The sequence below is a fragment of the Astatotilapia calliptera genome, chromosome 19, assembly GCF_964374335.1.
Source record: "Astatotilapia calliptera chromosome 19, fAstCal68.1, whole genome shotgun sequence".
Lineage (NCBI taxonomy): Eukaryota > Metazoa > Chordata > Actinopteri > Cichliformes > Cichlidae > Astatotilapia > Astatotilapia calliptera.
Genome location: NC_137440.1, coordinates 10,158,169 through 10,175,418, shown reverse-complemented (window position 1 = coordinate 10,175,418; position 17,250 = coordinate 10,158,169). Strand labels below are relative to the sequence as shown.

The following is a 17,250-nucleotide window of genomic DNA, read 5'->3' as shown; positions in this document are numbered from 1 at the left end:
CAAAAAAAAGAGATAGTTTCCTAAAAGTATGTCTAACAGTAATAACTGTCATGTGATCATGCTACCTCAAACTATCAAATCAAGGTCCTAAAGTAGCCCGTAGTATGGATATCATCCATCCATCACTTCTTCTGCCCCAGCTCAGAGTCATGGGGGCCTGTCTTAGCTATCATAGGGCAACAGGTGAGGTACACCCCAGACAGGTGGGTGTGGCCAGCAGCTGAAATTTAGCAATAAATCAATGCAATATTTACACATTACAGTGTAGTAAAAAGGGGACTGTTCAAAAACAAACATACATATTACTAAACAAATGTTAAAATTCAAAGATAAACGTTATGATTATTTACGCTAAATAATAATATTAATCCATTTTATTTATAGCACCTTTAAGACCCTCAAGGTCACCTTACAATAGCACAGAACAGTAGAAACAGTACAATATAAAAATACATAAATAAAATTTAGACATAAGATAAATAAGAAAAAAAAACAAGCATGAAAGTTAGGGTAGGTAAAAAATGGAGATTCATGAGGTAGAGCATAAAGTATAAAATAATAGAGTAAACACTATATTTAGCTGGTTGGACTGCCCCCTCAGAGGAGGGGTCGCCTTATCTTAATGACCTTGTAGTACCATATCACCCTATTGGAGCACTTCGCTCTCACACTGCAGGCCTACTTGTTGTTCCTAGAGTATTTAAAAGTAGAATGGGAGGGAGAGCCTTCAGTTTTCAGGCCCCTCTTCTGTGGAACCAGCTTCCAGTTTGTACTGGAAATACGTTTGAACTAGCTGCGATGCTACAGGCTCAGGCTGCTGGGGACTTCCCATGATGCACCTGTCTCACATCTTTTCACTGTGGTTACACACCAAAGCAGACGTCTGCTTCTGTCGGAAGTCACTTCCTGTTAAAAGGGAGTTCTTCTTTCCCACTGTTGCCAAGTGCTGCTCAGATTGTTGGGGTCATCTCACAAGATAAAGCATTCTCAGACGATAGCTGATATGAGCCGGTGTTATATCAATAAAACACAGCTGAAATAAACCTGAACAACGAAGCCGACAGTGAGTCGGTCCACACAGACTCCCATGTTAAAACTTAAACACATTGCTTTGGTACCTACAGATAATTTCCACTTCATAACACCTGTATGTGGGGGAGACTGTTATAACCTACCTGTTTGCATTATTAGGGGTGTGGCTTCTGACTGACAGGTGGACAGAGAAACAAGCAGCTCTCTGTTAGGTTTCACCTGAGCTAACTGGAGTCCCTGAACTGGACCTCTTGAACGTGTTTGTGTTGTTGGAGCCTTTCAGCGCATTTTTAATGACATCATCTGACCAATAACACGGCTGCTGTGAGGTCACTGTACTAACAGACCATTCATGAGGTCTCAGTTTCAGCTTTGGTGACATTCTTGGATTTTAATTGGATGTTACTGACCATGGAATGTCACCTCTCTGGTGGGGAAGGAGCCTGAGTTAGTGCGTGAGGTTGAGAGGTTCCGGCTAGATACAGTCGGGCTCACCTCTACGCATGGCTTGGGCTCTGGAACCAGTCTCCTGGAGAGGGGCTGGACTCTGTCTCAGTCTGGAGTTGCCCCTGGTGAGAGGCGGCGGGCTGGGGTGGGTATTCTAATATCCCCTCGGCTTGCTGCCGGTACGTTGGGGTTCTTCCCGGTGAATGAGAGGGTTTGTTCCCTGCGCCTTAGGGTCGGGGAACGGGTCCTGACTGTCATCTGCGCTTATGCGCCGAGTGGCAGTTCAGAGTACCCAGCCAAGTTGCGGAGGGCTTTCACTTAGGTGGCCTCAGAATCTCTTCTCTGCTTTTCGCGGATGATGTGGTTCTGTTGGCTTCATTGGGTGAGGGCCTCCAGCTCACACTGGAACGGTTTGCAGCCGAGTGTGAAGCAGCGGGAATGAAGATCAGCACCTCCAAACGGACGCTGCACCGGTCCGTCGTGGAGAAGAGGGAGCTGAGCGTAAAAGCGAAGCTCTCAATTTACCGGTTGATCTACATCCCTACCCTCACCTATGGCCACGAGCTGTGGGTAGCGAAAGAACGAGCGGCAGAAATGAGCTTCCTCCGAAGGGTGGCTGGCCTCTCCCTTACGGATAGGGTGAGAAGTTCAGCCATCCGGGAAGGGCTCAGAGTAGAGCTGCTGCTGCTCCACATCGAAAGGAGCCAGCTGAGGTGGTTCGGGCATCTGACAAGGATGCCTCCTAGGTGAGGTGTTCCAGGCCCCGGGGCAGACCCAGGACACGCTGGAGAGATTATATCTCTCGGCTGGTCTGGGAACGCCTTGGTATTCCCCTGGATAAACTGGAGGAGGTGGCTGGGGAGTAGGACGGTCTGGGCTTCTCTGCTTGGGCTGCTGCCTCCGCGACCCGGCCCCAGATAAAGCGGATGAAGATGGATGGATGGATGTTACTGAGCACTGATTAGCAGGTATGTGTGTCTGTGTGAAGCTAGCGTGTCCAGATATGGTCTAGAAACAAAAACAACAACCTGTGGTGAAAACACACAGGAGATGATTCAACTTTATTCATAAAGTTTACGACATCATTTCCTGACGCCCGTCGCGAGCTGTAACCCATCGAAGTGCTGCAGCGTCACACGAAGAACACAAAGAAATAGTTTCCAGGTCTCTGGCAACACATTTGTCTTTATTCTGAGTTTAAGATGTGTCAACATCCAGCATGACAAAAATTGTACAAAGTTCACAATTTATAAATGAAATATCACAGCAACTTGTGATCTCACACATTTATAGCAAAATTAAAATGTCAACAAATCCATGCTGTGTAGTACAAAAATAAATCAAACTTCAGTTCCACAGAGAGCACAATAGTTTATACAAAATCCTGTCTTTGTTGATGGTCACTGAACTCAACCTCCAACTAAATCAGCTGGCTCCGACTAAATAATAAACTCTGATGAATTCACAATAGTTTCTATGAAAGGTTCTAAATATGCGACGACCTCTTTGCGTTCCCTATAGATAGTCACAGATACTCTTTTTCAGGCTTGTTATTTATGTCCCAACGTCAGATGAGCAGCCGGTTTGTGCTTTAAAGTCCCTCCTCCATGTTCACTGGTAATGAGAATTAATTCAAAAACTGGTACTAGCTATTACTCTACTGAAGCGTTACTATATTGGCAAAAAGCTGCAGACACGATGCTGTGGAAAAAGGCGTACGCAGTCATGGATGATGGGAAGCAGAGTCCCGACAGAGGACGGTAAAGTACAATAGATGAGATTCGGTCAGGTGAACGACGACGAGCACCGTTGGCATTCGCTCTCGAGAAGGCAAATCCTGAACGTGAGCGCTAACGACTAGGACGACTAGGAGAAGGGAGGGGCGCGCACAGCGGCGTGGCCCCATTATTTTTTATTCAAACCTCGAACTGATTGACTATTTAACCATTTGTACAGTGATTAGATATAAAGTGCTGCGGGGGATAACTTCATCTTCCTAAAACAGAGCAAAAATGGCTGAATGTTTTTACACTCGATAGTAGCCTACAGCTAACTGCTATGGTTTGAACCAAGTCCCTGTTCTTCCTCTCTCAGTGGTACGAAATCCGATCGTGTGCCAGAGAGGTCACCTGGGAAATTGCACGCCGCCGTACGTAAGGATAATATCTTCAAGGACAAGTGCAAATAGTCTACTGGCACATAAGTGGGGACAGTGACCCTGTAAGTCCCGCTGTCATACTCTATAAATACTCTTTACAAAACCCTCGGAAACCCTCGCTTCAGGCTCTCGGGTACTGCTTTTAGCTTCTGTAAGAACATCAAAACATGGAAACGAAGGTGTCCCTGTGCAAAGTCGTACAGAAAAAAAGTGGAACTCATATACTTCTGCTCCTAAAACTCCACGTCCAGGTTCCCTCCTCCTTTTTTAAAAAGACTTTTTGTATTAAAAGATTTGTATAAAAATCAATATTTTACATTACAGGCTATATTAAAAAGATTCCTGTTACCCCACTATGCTTATAAACAAGAGATTGCATATACCCAACCAACGTTTTTCCTTTGCAGATTGCATCGCCTCCCTGCTAGAAACCATAGTTCTGATATTGCAGAGACGTTTCCCCACACGAGTCTCCAAATTGAGCAGATTTGATAGCAGAGAGCTCTCTGTAGGTCTTTTCTACTAATTAACGATGAGCATGTGAACATGACGCGTTCCCCTAGGACTCAATTGGCTCTCCTAGGTAACGGGATTTCCACCATCGGGTTTCCGTGTAATGATGTTTCCAATAGAACTGTTCATACATACATTCATACAAACATCAGGTCAGTTTCCTCTCCGGGTTCGTTTACAGCACCGATTTTAAAAATGCCCCCACCTGCAGCTGCACGTCTTTTCTTTAAAACAAAGCACAAACTTTTCTCGAGCATTGGCAGAAAATAAAGCGATCCGCAAAGCCAGTTCTTGTTCTGGAACAATCTACACGCAAGAAGAAGAAGAAGAAGACGAAGAAGAAGGAGGAGGAAAAAAACATTGAAAAGTCCAGAATCGTCCACAGGAGAAAAATCCTCCTCCATCGCTGCGTTTCGCTTCCACCGTCCACCTTTTTTTCCATCTCGAATGCTTCGTGGCCACGCGTTAAAAAGAGCTCACGTTCCGTTAGCGTTAGCTTACTGTTCAGAAATATACACTAAAAATGTGCATACATGAGCAGCTAGAAACATACATGACACTATGTGAGCTCATATGAAAACGTACAAAATGTGAATGTCCTCAAAAACCGATTCTCTCCCTCACAGCGAGACCCAGAAAGAAAAGAGAGAACGAAAAGCTCTTCCTACACTTAGAGCCTCGCAATTTTTTCAGAGAACAGAATTTAGAATATATAACACTTTAGTGCGCCGGACCGAGGAGATCAAACCATCGCTGCCTGTTTGTACGTGGATTCTGATTCGCCGCCCACACCTGCGGCGGGAACAAAAAGTCTCCCTTTGCTGATTGGTTGATTACACCTGGATCCCTTGGACGGCTTGCTTGATGTTTTCCAACAGTGCTTTGTTCTCGGGGCTCTGGTACTGCTCCTGGTTTGTGTACATGTCCGTCAGAGTGGTGACGTAGGCGTCAAAGTTCTGCTCGCTGATTGGCTCCTGCAGGAAAACAAAAAGCACCACATGGACACCGTCAGAGGCAAAAAATCATCAATCACTACAAACTCCATGTTAGAGTAAAACGCTGTTAACTCAAGGGCCGGAGTCCTGCAGGTTTTAATCTCACCCTGGGTCAGCACACCATCACCAGGCCTCTGGAGAACTTCAGGACATGCTGAGGAGGTCCTTTATCCATTTAAACCAGGACACATCTAAAACCTACAGAACCTGGAGCTCCCCACCCCTGTGCTAAAGCATCACTGGTACATGAGCACAAACAGAAGGAACACGGACACGTGAAGTACGGAAGCAAAGAAATGCCAAAACCACTCAACGCATCACAGACAGCTGCACACGCTCACTGCTGGACCTCCTCGTACATACGGACCAGGATGTGGATCCAGCTCTCCGTCAGACCTGTTCCTCTGCTCTTCGGTCCAGTTCTTATGTCATGTTCATACCTTAGCCTTTCCCTTCATTCAGACTGGCTTCCTGACAGTCGTTTCTCACTGAGATCATGTCTGATCAATCCAGATCATCTCTCAGGCCCTCTGTCAGGTTTCTGCTTGTTCCTCTCGTTCTTAAAGACGGATCATCAGCTAACTGCTCTTTAGGAATCACCTTGTTGGTACAAAAATACTGTTTTAGAGTCGGCTAAAGAAACAGGAACAAGTGTTTGTGTGACAGGCTGCTGGTAACAAAGTTAGGTCAGTGTTAGTTAATGATGATGATTGGGCAGAAGGACTGAACTCAAAGAAAACGCTTCAGAAAGCAGAACTGTTGCTCATGAGCACTTCAAAAATGACAAGAGTCCTGCTCTCATAAACAATAAGTGGTGGCCCAAGACTTTTGCACAGTGCTGTAACTTCCTGTTCTTTGTAAAGCATGACAGCATGAAGACGTCAACCTTGTCATCGTTGCGTTGGAGGACACATCACTGGATGAAGCTCTCAGTCAGTTTAGCGTCTGCACTCATGCTTTAATGACATCATCTCCTCGCGTCAGCATCACGAGGATCAGGTGACGCTGAGGTCGAGAGGTGGCAGAGGTCCCAAATCCTCCTGCGGGCTGTTGATGATGGTGGAGTCCAACACTGGTTCCTCCAAAGTCTGTGTCCAGTGAGAATTCAGAGAAACTCGGGACCGGTCTCTGCAGGAACTTTTCCTGTAAGTCCGTCACATGAGAATGAAAGCTCTGTGGTTTAATAAATGAACAGCTCAAAGATTAGCGGGAGACTTTGTGAGTCCTTTCAGATGTTTCTTTCATGATGGAAAAAGCTGTTCGGGAGACTCGTCCATTGTTGTAGCTCACATGGCTGAGAGACAGACTGTTTCAGACTTCCTAAACTCTGAGACGCGGTGCTCTGACAGGTTTGGAGTAAAATCTGTGCCGGCAGACACAACCTGTGACTCATCATTGAGTTTCTTCCCCAGAACAGTTCGGCCGCATCGGCGCATCTCAGTCGGACACCGGAAGCTAGAGTTCATATATCTGACAAATCAACCAGTTCAAACTCGGCAGCCAAATGTTTCTGAAACCAACATTAAGGATTTAGTGCTGATAAAGAGTCACATTAAGGTGTTTAATCACTTTTCTTTGCTTCCATAACAACAGAAGTGCGTCAGACACGAAGCAGAGTGCAGCAGAGTGCAGCAGAGTGCATGAATCGCTGCTCACTTACTTGCTGGTGCATCTGTAAGCAGCTGTTAGTCCTCAGAGGCGGCTCTTTGTGCGTCAGTGGTTTCTGGAAGGAAAAGAGGGACAATCTCCTTTAAAATCCCTTTGAGAAACCAGTCTCACAATCAAACACTAGATGGCAGTATTTAACTGAGAAACAACACGAGCTGGTCTTCATTGGTGATTCTGCTGCAGTGCTGTGGACATTTTTCACCAGAGGAAATGTTTAAATGTAAAAGTTGATTTTATAAAATGCTCCAGTTTCACTCGTTCCTCTGTCAGCGAAACGTGTTCGTTAAATAAAAGGATATGAGAGCAGTGTGATTACCATGAAACACTTTTTTAATCACTGAGAGCAAACAGATGAACATGTATATAAACGTACACTTTAATTCCTCCTAAACAATTAAACTAACAATAAAAGACAAAAACCTCAATATTTCAGTTCATGGAGACGCTGAGAGAAACTACCACTCCCCTTCGCTGTTTGGAGAGACAAGCAGCGTCCCACACTTCAGGCTAAGCAGCATGCACATTGGGCTGAGCTTAAATACACAGATAATGCTACGGTCAGCTTTAATCTGCAACTTGCTGGCTTGCCGTTCCTGGTGGCCCTTACCATATGAGGGAGCTGGACATTAGCTAAACTGTTAATCAGTGACTGGCTGAGGTTGGCCAGCTCATGCAGGAGAGATTCATTTTGCTGTTCAATCACCTTGTTTTCCTCTTCTATGGACTTCAAGTTGGACTCCATTGTTGTGATCTGCAGAGAGGGACGGTGCAGAGTTAGTGCACAGCGTCACGGGCAGCTACGCACCACTGCAGGATCGGCTCATACGAGGTGTGACCAGAAAGTTCTGCAAATCCACCTCGACAGCCTCCAGGGCTGAAAAACAAGCCGCAATTCCCCCAATGTCCACAGGAGGCGTAGTACCATTTACGCATTCATGCTACTTTCTGCACGTTTGAGGCTCAAGCTGCAGCGAAGGATCTACAGGTAGGAGGCCCAGGGGTGCACAAGGAGACGACCTTGAAGGGAAGGCTAAACGTTAATCAGGCGTGTAATGTTGGTGTTAAGCCGGGATTTGGTGAGGACACCTAAACAGTCCAGCCTGAGGGAGCCTTTTGCTTCTCTTTAATTTGGCCTCCAGTTCAGTGGTTTGCTGACTGATATCTGCACACGCAGGGGGAGGAGCTACGTGAGACGTATGTCCACTTTGACATGTGTTCCCCTCACTTCAAGATGATCGCCACCCCTTATTCTAGCATACCCACCTCTAAGTATTTGCAGGTAAATCTTATTAGATTGTCACTTCAAATTACACCTTTAGTTGGAGGCAGCATTACAGGAGGAGGTGCTCAAGGAGCTGATCCACTTCCCCAGAACCTTTTTAGCTCCGCCTCGTGACCTCATAATCTCCATAACAACGTTTGGCTTTTGAGCTCTGAGGGGCGGAGCTGCAGAACTTTACAATCACACCCGGTACAGACAGGAAGCGACTCACCTGTGTTCTGAGTTTGATCATGTCTGCTTCCACTTGTGAATTCGATTCACTTAAGTCTTTGATTTCTTCATCCAGCTGTTTGATCTCCTCGTCGTGCTCCAGCCCTGCACACAAGGAGGGACTCTCAATCACACGAGCACCTTCTGTGTGGAATAATTAAAAAGTGTGCCGGACGCTCGGCGTGCGACCGCCTCCACCTACACCGCGTCAGCTCGTTTAAGCTAATTAAGACTCAACAACCTCACAGACACATTACAGCAAACCCAGCCCTGTTCCTCGGCTCCCCTCATTATTCACACCCACTCTCACACACACACACTCCTGATTGGTCCATTATGTGGAATTGGAAGTCTCTTCAGTAAATCGCTCCATGGCCGTGTTCCTGATTGGCTGTATTGTGTGTGTGAGTGGTAGCTGCCGTTACCGTTGCTGGCACGCTGCTGCTTTATTGTTAGCATTTCCACTCCGGAGAGCCTGGCTTTCCTCATGGCGGAGGTGGCACGCGGACAACCTGACAGACTGGAGGCAGCGACAAGAACAGGAAGCATTGTTTCAGTATATGATGGGCGCCACAGACACACACAGAGCGAGCCAACGCTCTCCACAGATGGAAAACACAACCCCCCCCCTCCCCCGACCCAGTGTGTTCTTCCTAAAGAAGAGACGCTCGTGCTGGTGTGGCAAACTTCAACCAAGCAGCAGCCTGCAGTTCCTGCAGCGTCCAGCAGAGGCTCCAGAAATAAACATGTTTACAGCCCACAGTGCTGTCATCTGAAGCCCGGCACATATTTAATATACTGTCAATCAATCAATCGATCAATCAATCAATCTTTATTGGCAGAATTTACGTCCATAGTTAAAAAAAACAACACAACATATAAACCTTAAAAAATGATAAAATATTTTTAAAGACATAAAACCATAATATACATAAAATACACAATTACATAAAAGAAATCAATAAATACACAAACTGGTGCTTCCTCAGACTGTCGATCTGTGAGCTGCTAACCTGTTAGCAGAGCCGTGCAAACGTCCAAACACCCACAGCTACAAACATCTGACTGACACGACCCCCTGTAGGTGTCCTACCAAGGATGCTCATTGCATCATTATATGCAACGTGCAGTTTCTGCACTGTCTGTAAGATGTCCACAAGGGAGCAGCATGTAGCGGTGTGCAATACGCTTTAAACAAAGCTACTGGAACTGGAACCGAACAGAAGCTGAGTTTGGACATAGAGCTTCCAGCGCTGTCTGTATATGTCATATAAGTGTAATTGGTTTCCATGCAAAAGCTAAAGGAAGTGCTAAAAACGTCCTGCAGTCAGACATGTAACCCCGTGAGTGACGCTCAGGCTATAAGCTCTCCATCTACGCTTGTCTCCTGACACATGTTTGCTTATTCACTGCGAGCTCTTTCTGCACACATGGAAGCTCGACCGCTGAGTTTTTGACTCATTCAGCAGTCGAGCTGTTTTTCCTACGGTGGAGATGAAACTGTGTTCGTCTGTGGCAGAAGTTCCCACAGGTTGCTCGGCCGTCCCCCTTCTGTCCGGTTCATCCTGAATCAGCTCAATGGGCTTTGTGTTTGCAGACTGTGCAGCTCTTCCATCGTCTGAAGCCTCCATCTGGTCCTGTTCTCCTAATGTTTTGTCTGTAGGACGCAGCCCTGCCTGACCCGCCTGTCTGCCTGCTTACTGTGTTTCCATCCACACTGCAGACCTGCAGACAGCACCGGCCTAATAACACATCACAGTGCTGCCTGTGTTTATCCATTTATGTAGGGACTTTCATGCACGTTCTTCTCCTTAAAGCTCCGCCCACACACCCCTGACTCACCTCCGATGCGTCAGGAAGCTTCCGCTGACGTGACCCGAGCCGTCGCAGCCCGGCGTCGGGCAGGACATGCCCTCCGTCTTCCCGGACTTCCACGTGAACTGAATGCCATTCAGGTATCCGTCCTTTTGCCTCTTGGCTGCGATGGGGCATCCGGACGCGCTTCTGTGGGACGCGTACTTCCCTGTCACATGACCCTGACCGTCACATCCCGGGACCGGACACCTGAGGGGGGGAAAAAAGCACATTTTCATCATACAGGAGATAACGTCCTCTCTGTGACCTGTGAGCCGGAGCTCGTGCTTCCTCAGCGGTGAATTGCTGAACAGCTGATGTTATTTTTCTGTTTTGCGTCTTTGCTTTCGCTCTGATTTAAACAAAGATACGATCATCTTATTTTAAAGCTGTCCCAGTGGCGGCTCTTATCGCGGGGGGGGGGAACAGTGTCAGTGCATCAACACCCGCGCTAATCAGATGCATCGAGGCAGTAAATTATTCCAAATGTCACAGCACGCACAACGGATTACGGCTAAAGCCGTGGACGTATCAGTTCTGTCTGCTTTTAGTTCAGCCTCATGGAAAACAGATAGAGGGAGGTTCACCGGCTTTCTGCACTGACAGGAATTTATTTCATTCATCTTTGTCTGTTCTGCCCAAAGCTTCCCCTGAAGTGATGGGACAGTCCTCTCACACATGCAGGACAGTCTGAACTTGTCAGACTGAGCTGCTTTACTAGTTTCTTTCTGAGGAGAAATATCTGATTAGATCTACAGCACCCCCCCCAATCTGGGGCATATCTCGTTTCCCCGCCCCTTCATTCATTCCTCACATAAACTCTCCATCATGCCGTCTCAGTGAGCCTCACCGATAAGTGTGCATAAATCAGGAAGACGCTCTTGTTTGCAGCAGCTTGTCTTCCTCTTTCGGCACGCCCTGTAACCACGGAGCATCCTAACACGGTCAGCGTGAGCCGACTGTCCTCGCAATCCGGCAGAATGAGGAGCGTCGGAGTATTGTTTGTGCTCTGCACCACCAGAGAAATCAATGCAGCTGCAGAGCTGAGGCCAGAGAAGCACATCGCGGGATTCGGCTAAAGTCAATCAATCTCTCTGCCTCCGTCTCTTTGTCTTTCCTACCTGTGTGTGTCTGCAGGAGACTGCAGAACCTCCCCCAGCCTCCTGTGAACTCACACAACCCGCGCTCTCCGACTTTCTCCTTCACACTCCGGCACAAACTTTGCCCTCCGAGGACATTCGTCCTGTCAGAGCTCATACTGACTCCTGCTTACAGGAGGCGAGCAGCGGCACAGCTGTGCACGGCTCCTTTGCATCATTTAAAAGTCATTCATCACATCACGTGTCACGCGGGAAATATGTGGCGAGCAGAGCTGGTCCAGGAGGAGGAGTTATCACGGCGTTTCAGGGAGACAGAAGACAGATGATGAGTGTCTGTACTGCACCTGATAGGCTCCTGGTCCTCCTTGTTCTCTTTGCTGTGGATGATCTTTATCCCACTTTTCCTGGCACGCGGACACCCTGAAAGACTGTAGATAAATGACAGCGTTACAGAGAGGAGAGCGATCTGCAGGATTAATACGTGCACGGCGCGGCGGTGCTTTACCTTCTGTGTGAGGCGTAGTTGCCAGTGATATGTCCCGAACCGTCGCACCCTGGTGTCGGGCACCTGGGGCACAAAACACAAAAAGGGCTCAGGGCCTACGGCATCTCAGCTGCAACGCGCCACATTCATCTAAAGGAAAGAGCTGCGAGGTCTGCTTAAGACGGATGATCTGATTCATTCATTCATTTATGAAATTCCAGTGTTGCAAGGACAATATGTACAATGTTTACCGTTTATTAAAGAACAGTATCCTGAAATGCAACGAACTCTAACTGCTGGATTGGTGGACAGAGGCGGTTTCTCGCAAGTCAAGCCGATTTTGTTTTTTAAGGCATTTTTTCCAAAGTTGCAAAAGTATGACGTCACAACAATGTGATTGGTCACTTGCGATGTTGAACCTGGAACAACATTTATTATGATGATGTGGGAACAACAGCGACACGAGGTTATCAGATCGTGCGCTTCAGTGTCAGAAACCGCAGTTCCTCTAACGTCCACCGGAGGCTCTAAGAGCCAGCCAATCCCCATCCTTTCATAACGGCCGTGCTCAGCTTTTTAAATCACATCATCTGACCGATAACACAGCTGCCGAGAGGTTACCGTAGTAACTGAGCCGCCAACAAGTCCGAGCTGCAGTTTAGGTGAAATTCTGGGATGTTACTCAGCACTGATCAGCTCACCGTCCGGTGATATATCATATATAATATCATCCCTTGAGGGTTAGAGCAGATCCGCGTGCAGATGTGAGGACGTTACTGATCTTAATCCGGAGGCTTCTTTAACAATATTTACGTCTTTTTTTGCCATAAAATCTCTAAAATATGCGCCGAGCTCCTGCTGCTGTCGTTACGGCCTTACATTTAAATCACATGCACGTCTTTCCCACTCGGACCTCTTCAGTGCCCTCATCTCTTTCACTCAGGCCCTGCCTGCAAACCTCTCTGTCAGCAGCGCGTACATTTGTGTGAGCTCGACATACAAATCAAACGTGTGAGTGAATCATGTCACGCCTTACTTGAGCTCTTGCGCGTTGTTGGCCAGCATGCTTCGAATGCTTTTGTCAGCTAAAGGACAACCTGAGAGACTGGAAAATACAGCAGTGGAGCGTTAGTCACACAAGGATCAGGGAGGGAAAACTCCAACACTCCCACTACTGAAACACAACACAAGCAGCCTGCACTCACACTCCGCTCCAAAGCATGCACAGAAAACACACGATATCAACCAGGAAATGTAATAAAGCCATGATGCACGTGCAGGGAGCTGAGCTTTAACGTTAACCCTCTGAGTATTTGCGCCCGTGGCCAAAGGTTGGGTGCGGCGCTCGGCTCAAACGGGGCTGAAGGGCGTTTCCGGAAACTTTGCCGTGAGTTTCGATGTGGGGAATCCAAAAGCGTGAGCCTTCGCTCGCTCCGTGCACACACGTCCCACACTCAGCATTTCTGCTTCCACCTGCCGTCTCTGAATGCTTAGTCTGCATCACGCTGTGGGAAAGGCCTGGAGAACCGAATAACACCAGCTTAGACGGCTTTACGCACGGCCCATCGAGGGATGGCTTCATCCCGGGGTTTAGCTTAGGAAAATGTAGCCGATCTTTAATTAATTTCTAGTCTCTTCTTATTCCGTATTTCAGCCCCGCTTCAGCGTGACCGGTCAAATAGTCAAAGGGCTAACAGATCAGAGAGAGAGAGGGAGAGAGAGAGCCTACAGGTGTCTGACAGCATAGTCGAGGTAAGCTGAAAACAATAAAGAGAAATAGACTTAGAATCCACCAGGAGAAAAGGAAGTCACACCTTCGATGTGAGGCGAAATTGCTCGTCAAGTGACCACTTCCATCACACCCCGGTGTGGGACATCTGCCACCGGAAAAATAGACAGATTTATAAGCCCAAAGGGAAGGAGAAGGAAAAGTGAAAATTAGAGAAAAAGCGGGGGAGGGGGGTCGTTTCTGGTGTGTTCGGTTTTCATTGTTTCCAGTTTAGCTTCACTGTCTCTGCTTCACACTCCTGACATCTCCACACTGACGGCTGCCGCGTCCATAAAGCGTCTACCACAGCGCAGGATTTACCAGGTCTGAGATCAGCGTGGACACACGGACAACGCTGGGAAATAAAAGTCATAGAGCAAAGCCACTGCCAGCAGCGCCGCACGGGGGGAGGAGGAAGGGAGGTGGTAGGCCGAGAGGAGGATGGAGGAAGAAACAAGGTGGAGGGGAAGCAGAGCACGAGTGGGGAGAGGCAGGTGGGGTCAGGTGGGAGGAGGAAGAGGGGGAGGGCGCTTACGTTATCAGGTCCTTCTTCGTCTCCTTGCACTGGAGGAATTTGGGCTTGGGGCTCGGCATGTTGACGTCTGTGGTGTAGGAGCGGTCGTCCAGGAGGTCGTGGAAGGGGTCGAGGTCGTCCGGCTGTGGGACGGGGGCGTGGAGCAGGAAGACACGGGGGAAAAAAGATTTTTAGTGGTTTTACACTTTTCAATAAATCCAATCTTTCCATTAAAGGAACAGTTCACCTCAAATCACATCGACATCTTTTCCAGCTGCATATTTTCAAATATGATGGAACAAACTTCTGTACGGAAATTTAAACAGATACAGAAATAAATAAACGGCTCCGATAATAAATATGCGAGACATTTTTAGATAAACTTCATTTATCCAGCAGCCAAAACATTAAATACGTCTGCGTAGAAATAAATGAAACATGACAAAACAAATAATTTAAAGCCACATAAAAGAAATTAAATATAAGAAATAAAGTAAATAAACAAGTACAATAATTATGGAATAATTTAAATAGAGTTAATGATGTTTCATTGTTATTTGTGTCTGTGCTGTTTTTATATATTTAGTTATGGATTTATTTGCTGTTACATTTCTTTATGCATGTGCTTTTAAATAAACAGGAACATTAAAACAAAGGTAATGATTTTCACATTTGATAAAATATTCACTGACATTATGAATATATTTATTGCATTTCTTTCATTTTGGCCGTTCCTGTCCTCCGTAGCCTCGAGGCACAAACTGCCAAAAATTGTTTTTATAATTTTTTGTGTGCTTGGAAAATAAACTGGAAACAATTAAAGAAGCAAATAAAAACACAGATATCAATAAATTATATATTTATAAATTATTTAATTCCTGTATTTATTTTGGATAATTTTTTATGTAAAAGTCTTTTTATTCCTTTGTTTTGGCAGTTTCGATCCTCCGTACTTGCTCTGAGCTTCACAGACTCTCGCACAAACTTGTGATCACAGCCTTCGTGAGCAGTTTCAAATATATGAATTCATTTTGAAGCACTCGTTCTCGCGAGCGTCTCTCTTCTCATAAACTCGTGATCGTCTCTCAGCGGGCGTGAAATCTTAAAATGTAGGAGACGTCTGATAAAACACAATAAACCAAAGTGAGTGTAGGACGAGCTCGATGTGGTCACGTGTGGGTCGAACGATCATCGCTGTCAGTCTGACAGGAAGTAAGCCCTGAGAGGAAGCACTGCCTCCCTCATGCATTTGCACACATTCATGGTGAGAACACTCAGGGAGTCGGCCCCCTCATGATGCAGCTTTCGGCCACTAGATGGCACTGCGGTGAAGCGCCAGCACGCTGCAGCCTGCGTTCTGTGGGCCTTTGTCTGCAGTGCCGTGGATGCAAATCCTCTTTTCCTTCCCTCAGTGCTTGCAGAGTATGTACAGTAATGCCCATAAAGAGACAGGTCCAGATACAGCCCAAATTATCCAGCACTCAAGCTGTCTCAGGGTGCGCGACGCTGGGTCGGGCCAGCCAGTTTCGCCAATTAAAGGGAGCGCAGGCTGCGAGGCGGCCACGCGGGGGAACGACGCAGGCATACTCGGAGATGCAGAAAGTAGGCTAGCATCTACACACTCCCAAAGAGACACACACACTCTTATGAATATTCACACACAGCAAAAGAGGCACATGTACTGTACATGCATGCGCCCGTCGCAGCAGTGGTGCATTGATTTCCTGCAGTTCTTTGATGAGATGAGCTATTCCGATTCCCTCCCAAGGTGCTACTTTGCATAATTCATTTTTGGAGAGGAGCAAAATGTAAAAACAGAAAGCCAGCATGCAGCGAGCACGACGCAAACAGAGACGGTAACTCCGCGCACGGCGGCGCTGACATCAATTAACATGCAGATTCATTAGGTTTCCCTCAAAAATCCCCCTCATATGACTTTCTAATGATTCCAAATATAACAGCGAGTCAGACGGCGAGGTAAGAAACCTCGAAGACGATCAGACGGCAGTGCAAATGTTTGACTTGGAGACAGAGTGTTGAATCAATGGCTTGGAGGGAGATAATTTGGGCTGAGCCTCGCTGAGCAGACAGCGTAAGTGACGCATGCCAACTGTATGGTCTATCAGCTTCCAGAGACACACTCCTGCTTTGTAATTATCACCGGCAGCATCACGGCCGCCTGTGGTCCGCCGCTCCCCTCCCTCACCCTCCTGCGCGTCACTCATCCGTCACGAACATTCAAAGATGGAGACAGACGTGATCTCGGCGACCTTTAGGCCGTGACCCCTTTACCTCTTTCTCGTCCTCATCTATGTGTTTGATCTTGGTGTAGTCTACGGGCAGGTCCCAGCAGTCTGCCGCGTCCCCCATGCCGTAGCAGCGGGAGCCCAGCAGGGCGGCCTGCCTCTGGGGGGACATGGGCTCAAGGGGCGTTAGCACCGAGTCGCCTACGCCGCCGCTGCAAAGACGCTTGCTCACGCTCAGGTCCAACGTACCGTTCTCATCGACATCTAGACCGGGACTCTGGAGGGTGCGCGGGTCGGGGTCGGCATGCGCGTGTGTTTAAAGTCGGGAGGATGAAGAGGCGGGGATGGAGAGAAAGGGATAAAAGAGAGAGAGAGAGAGCGTCTGATTAACAGCAGTCAAACATTTTCAGGCTCTACGGTCAGAGATGGCAAAACACTGAGGAGGAAAAAAAGTTTGCAGCTGCAGTTCAAACATCTGAAACAGCGCTCCAATTCTGTTTGGTGTTTTTGCCCAAGTCTGCGTAGGAAGAAACATTAGCAGAGCACAGTAACAGATCCAGGAGAGGGTCAAAAACCCGAAGAGGTTGTCAGCGCATCCCTCTGCGAACCCTCCTCTTCCTTTCTGTCTCCGTCTCTCTTTCCTTCCATCCCACCGCTCTGCAGTGTGTGTTTGTGTGTCGGTGTGTGAGTCTAATGTGAGCGGACATCGCGGGGGGGGCAGAGGCTGAGGGTTAGGGAGGGCTGATGAGCAGCGGCGGTTGAAACAACGCCCAAAAATAGAGACAGAACTGGACTGTAACGAAGTGGGCCGAGACTCGGGACCTGAAGACTTCAACAACCGAGGCTTCAGCAACAAGGAGCCAACAAACGTCCCGGCTGCAGGCTCGTTTATCCAAGGAGGAAAACATCACATGAGGAACAACATAAAGTAAATCATGCACGAGTCCCGTCTCCTAAAAATCCCCAAACAGCTGAAATA

The 17,250-nt window shown here is 47.4% G+C and overlaps 1 protein-coding gene across 11 annotated transcripts in view; it reads right to left on the bottom strand.

Moving 5' to 3' along the window:
• Positions 1-2,644: 2,644 nt before the first annotated feature.
• The window catches only part of myt1lb (myelin transcription factor 1-like, b), a 110,590-nt gene continuing 95,984 nt past the window's right edge, over positions 2,645-17,250 (bottom strand). For 4 of the 11 annotated variants that reach the window (XM_026153013.2, XM_026153012.2, XM_080293563.1 and 1 more), the window contains 12 exons: positions 16,318-16,548; positions 14,047-14,168; positions 13,558-13,620; positions 12,780-12,848; positions 11,765-11,827; positions 11,604-11,687; positions 10,148-10,369; positions 8,731-8,825; positions 8,307-8,410; positions 7,421-7,564; positions 6,806-6,868; positions 2,645-5,124 (listed from right to left, as the gene is read on the bottom strand). In XM_026153013.2, coding sequence (XP_026008798.2) covers positions 4,984-5,124; positions 6,806-6,868; positions 7,421-7,564; positions 8,307-8,410; positions 8,731-8,825; positions 10,148-10,369; positions 11,604-11,687; positions 11,765-11,827; positions 12,780-12,848; positions 13,558-13,620; positions 14,047-14,168; positions 16,318-16,548 — 1,401 coding nt within the window. In that variant the 3' untranslated portion in view covers positions 2,645-4,983. The remainder of the gene's footprint in view (positions 5,125-6,805; positions 6,869-7,420; positions 7,565-8,306; positions 8,411-8,730; positions 8,826-10,147; positions 10,370-11,603; positions 11,688-11,764; positions 11,828-12,779; positions 12,849-13,557; positions 13,621-14,046; positions 14,169-16,317; positions 16,549-17,250) is intronic. The other 7 variants (XM_026153015.2, XM_080293566.1, XM_080293562.1 and 4 more) reach the window with 7 other exon arrangements.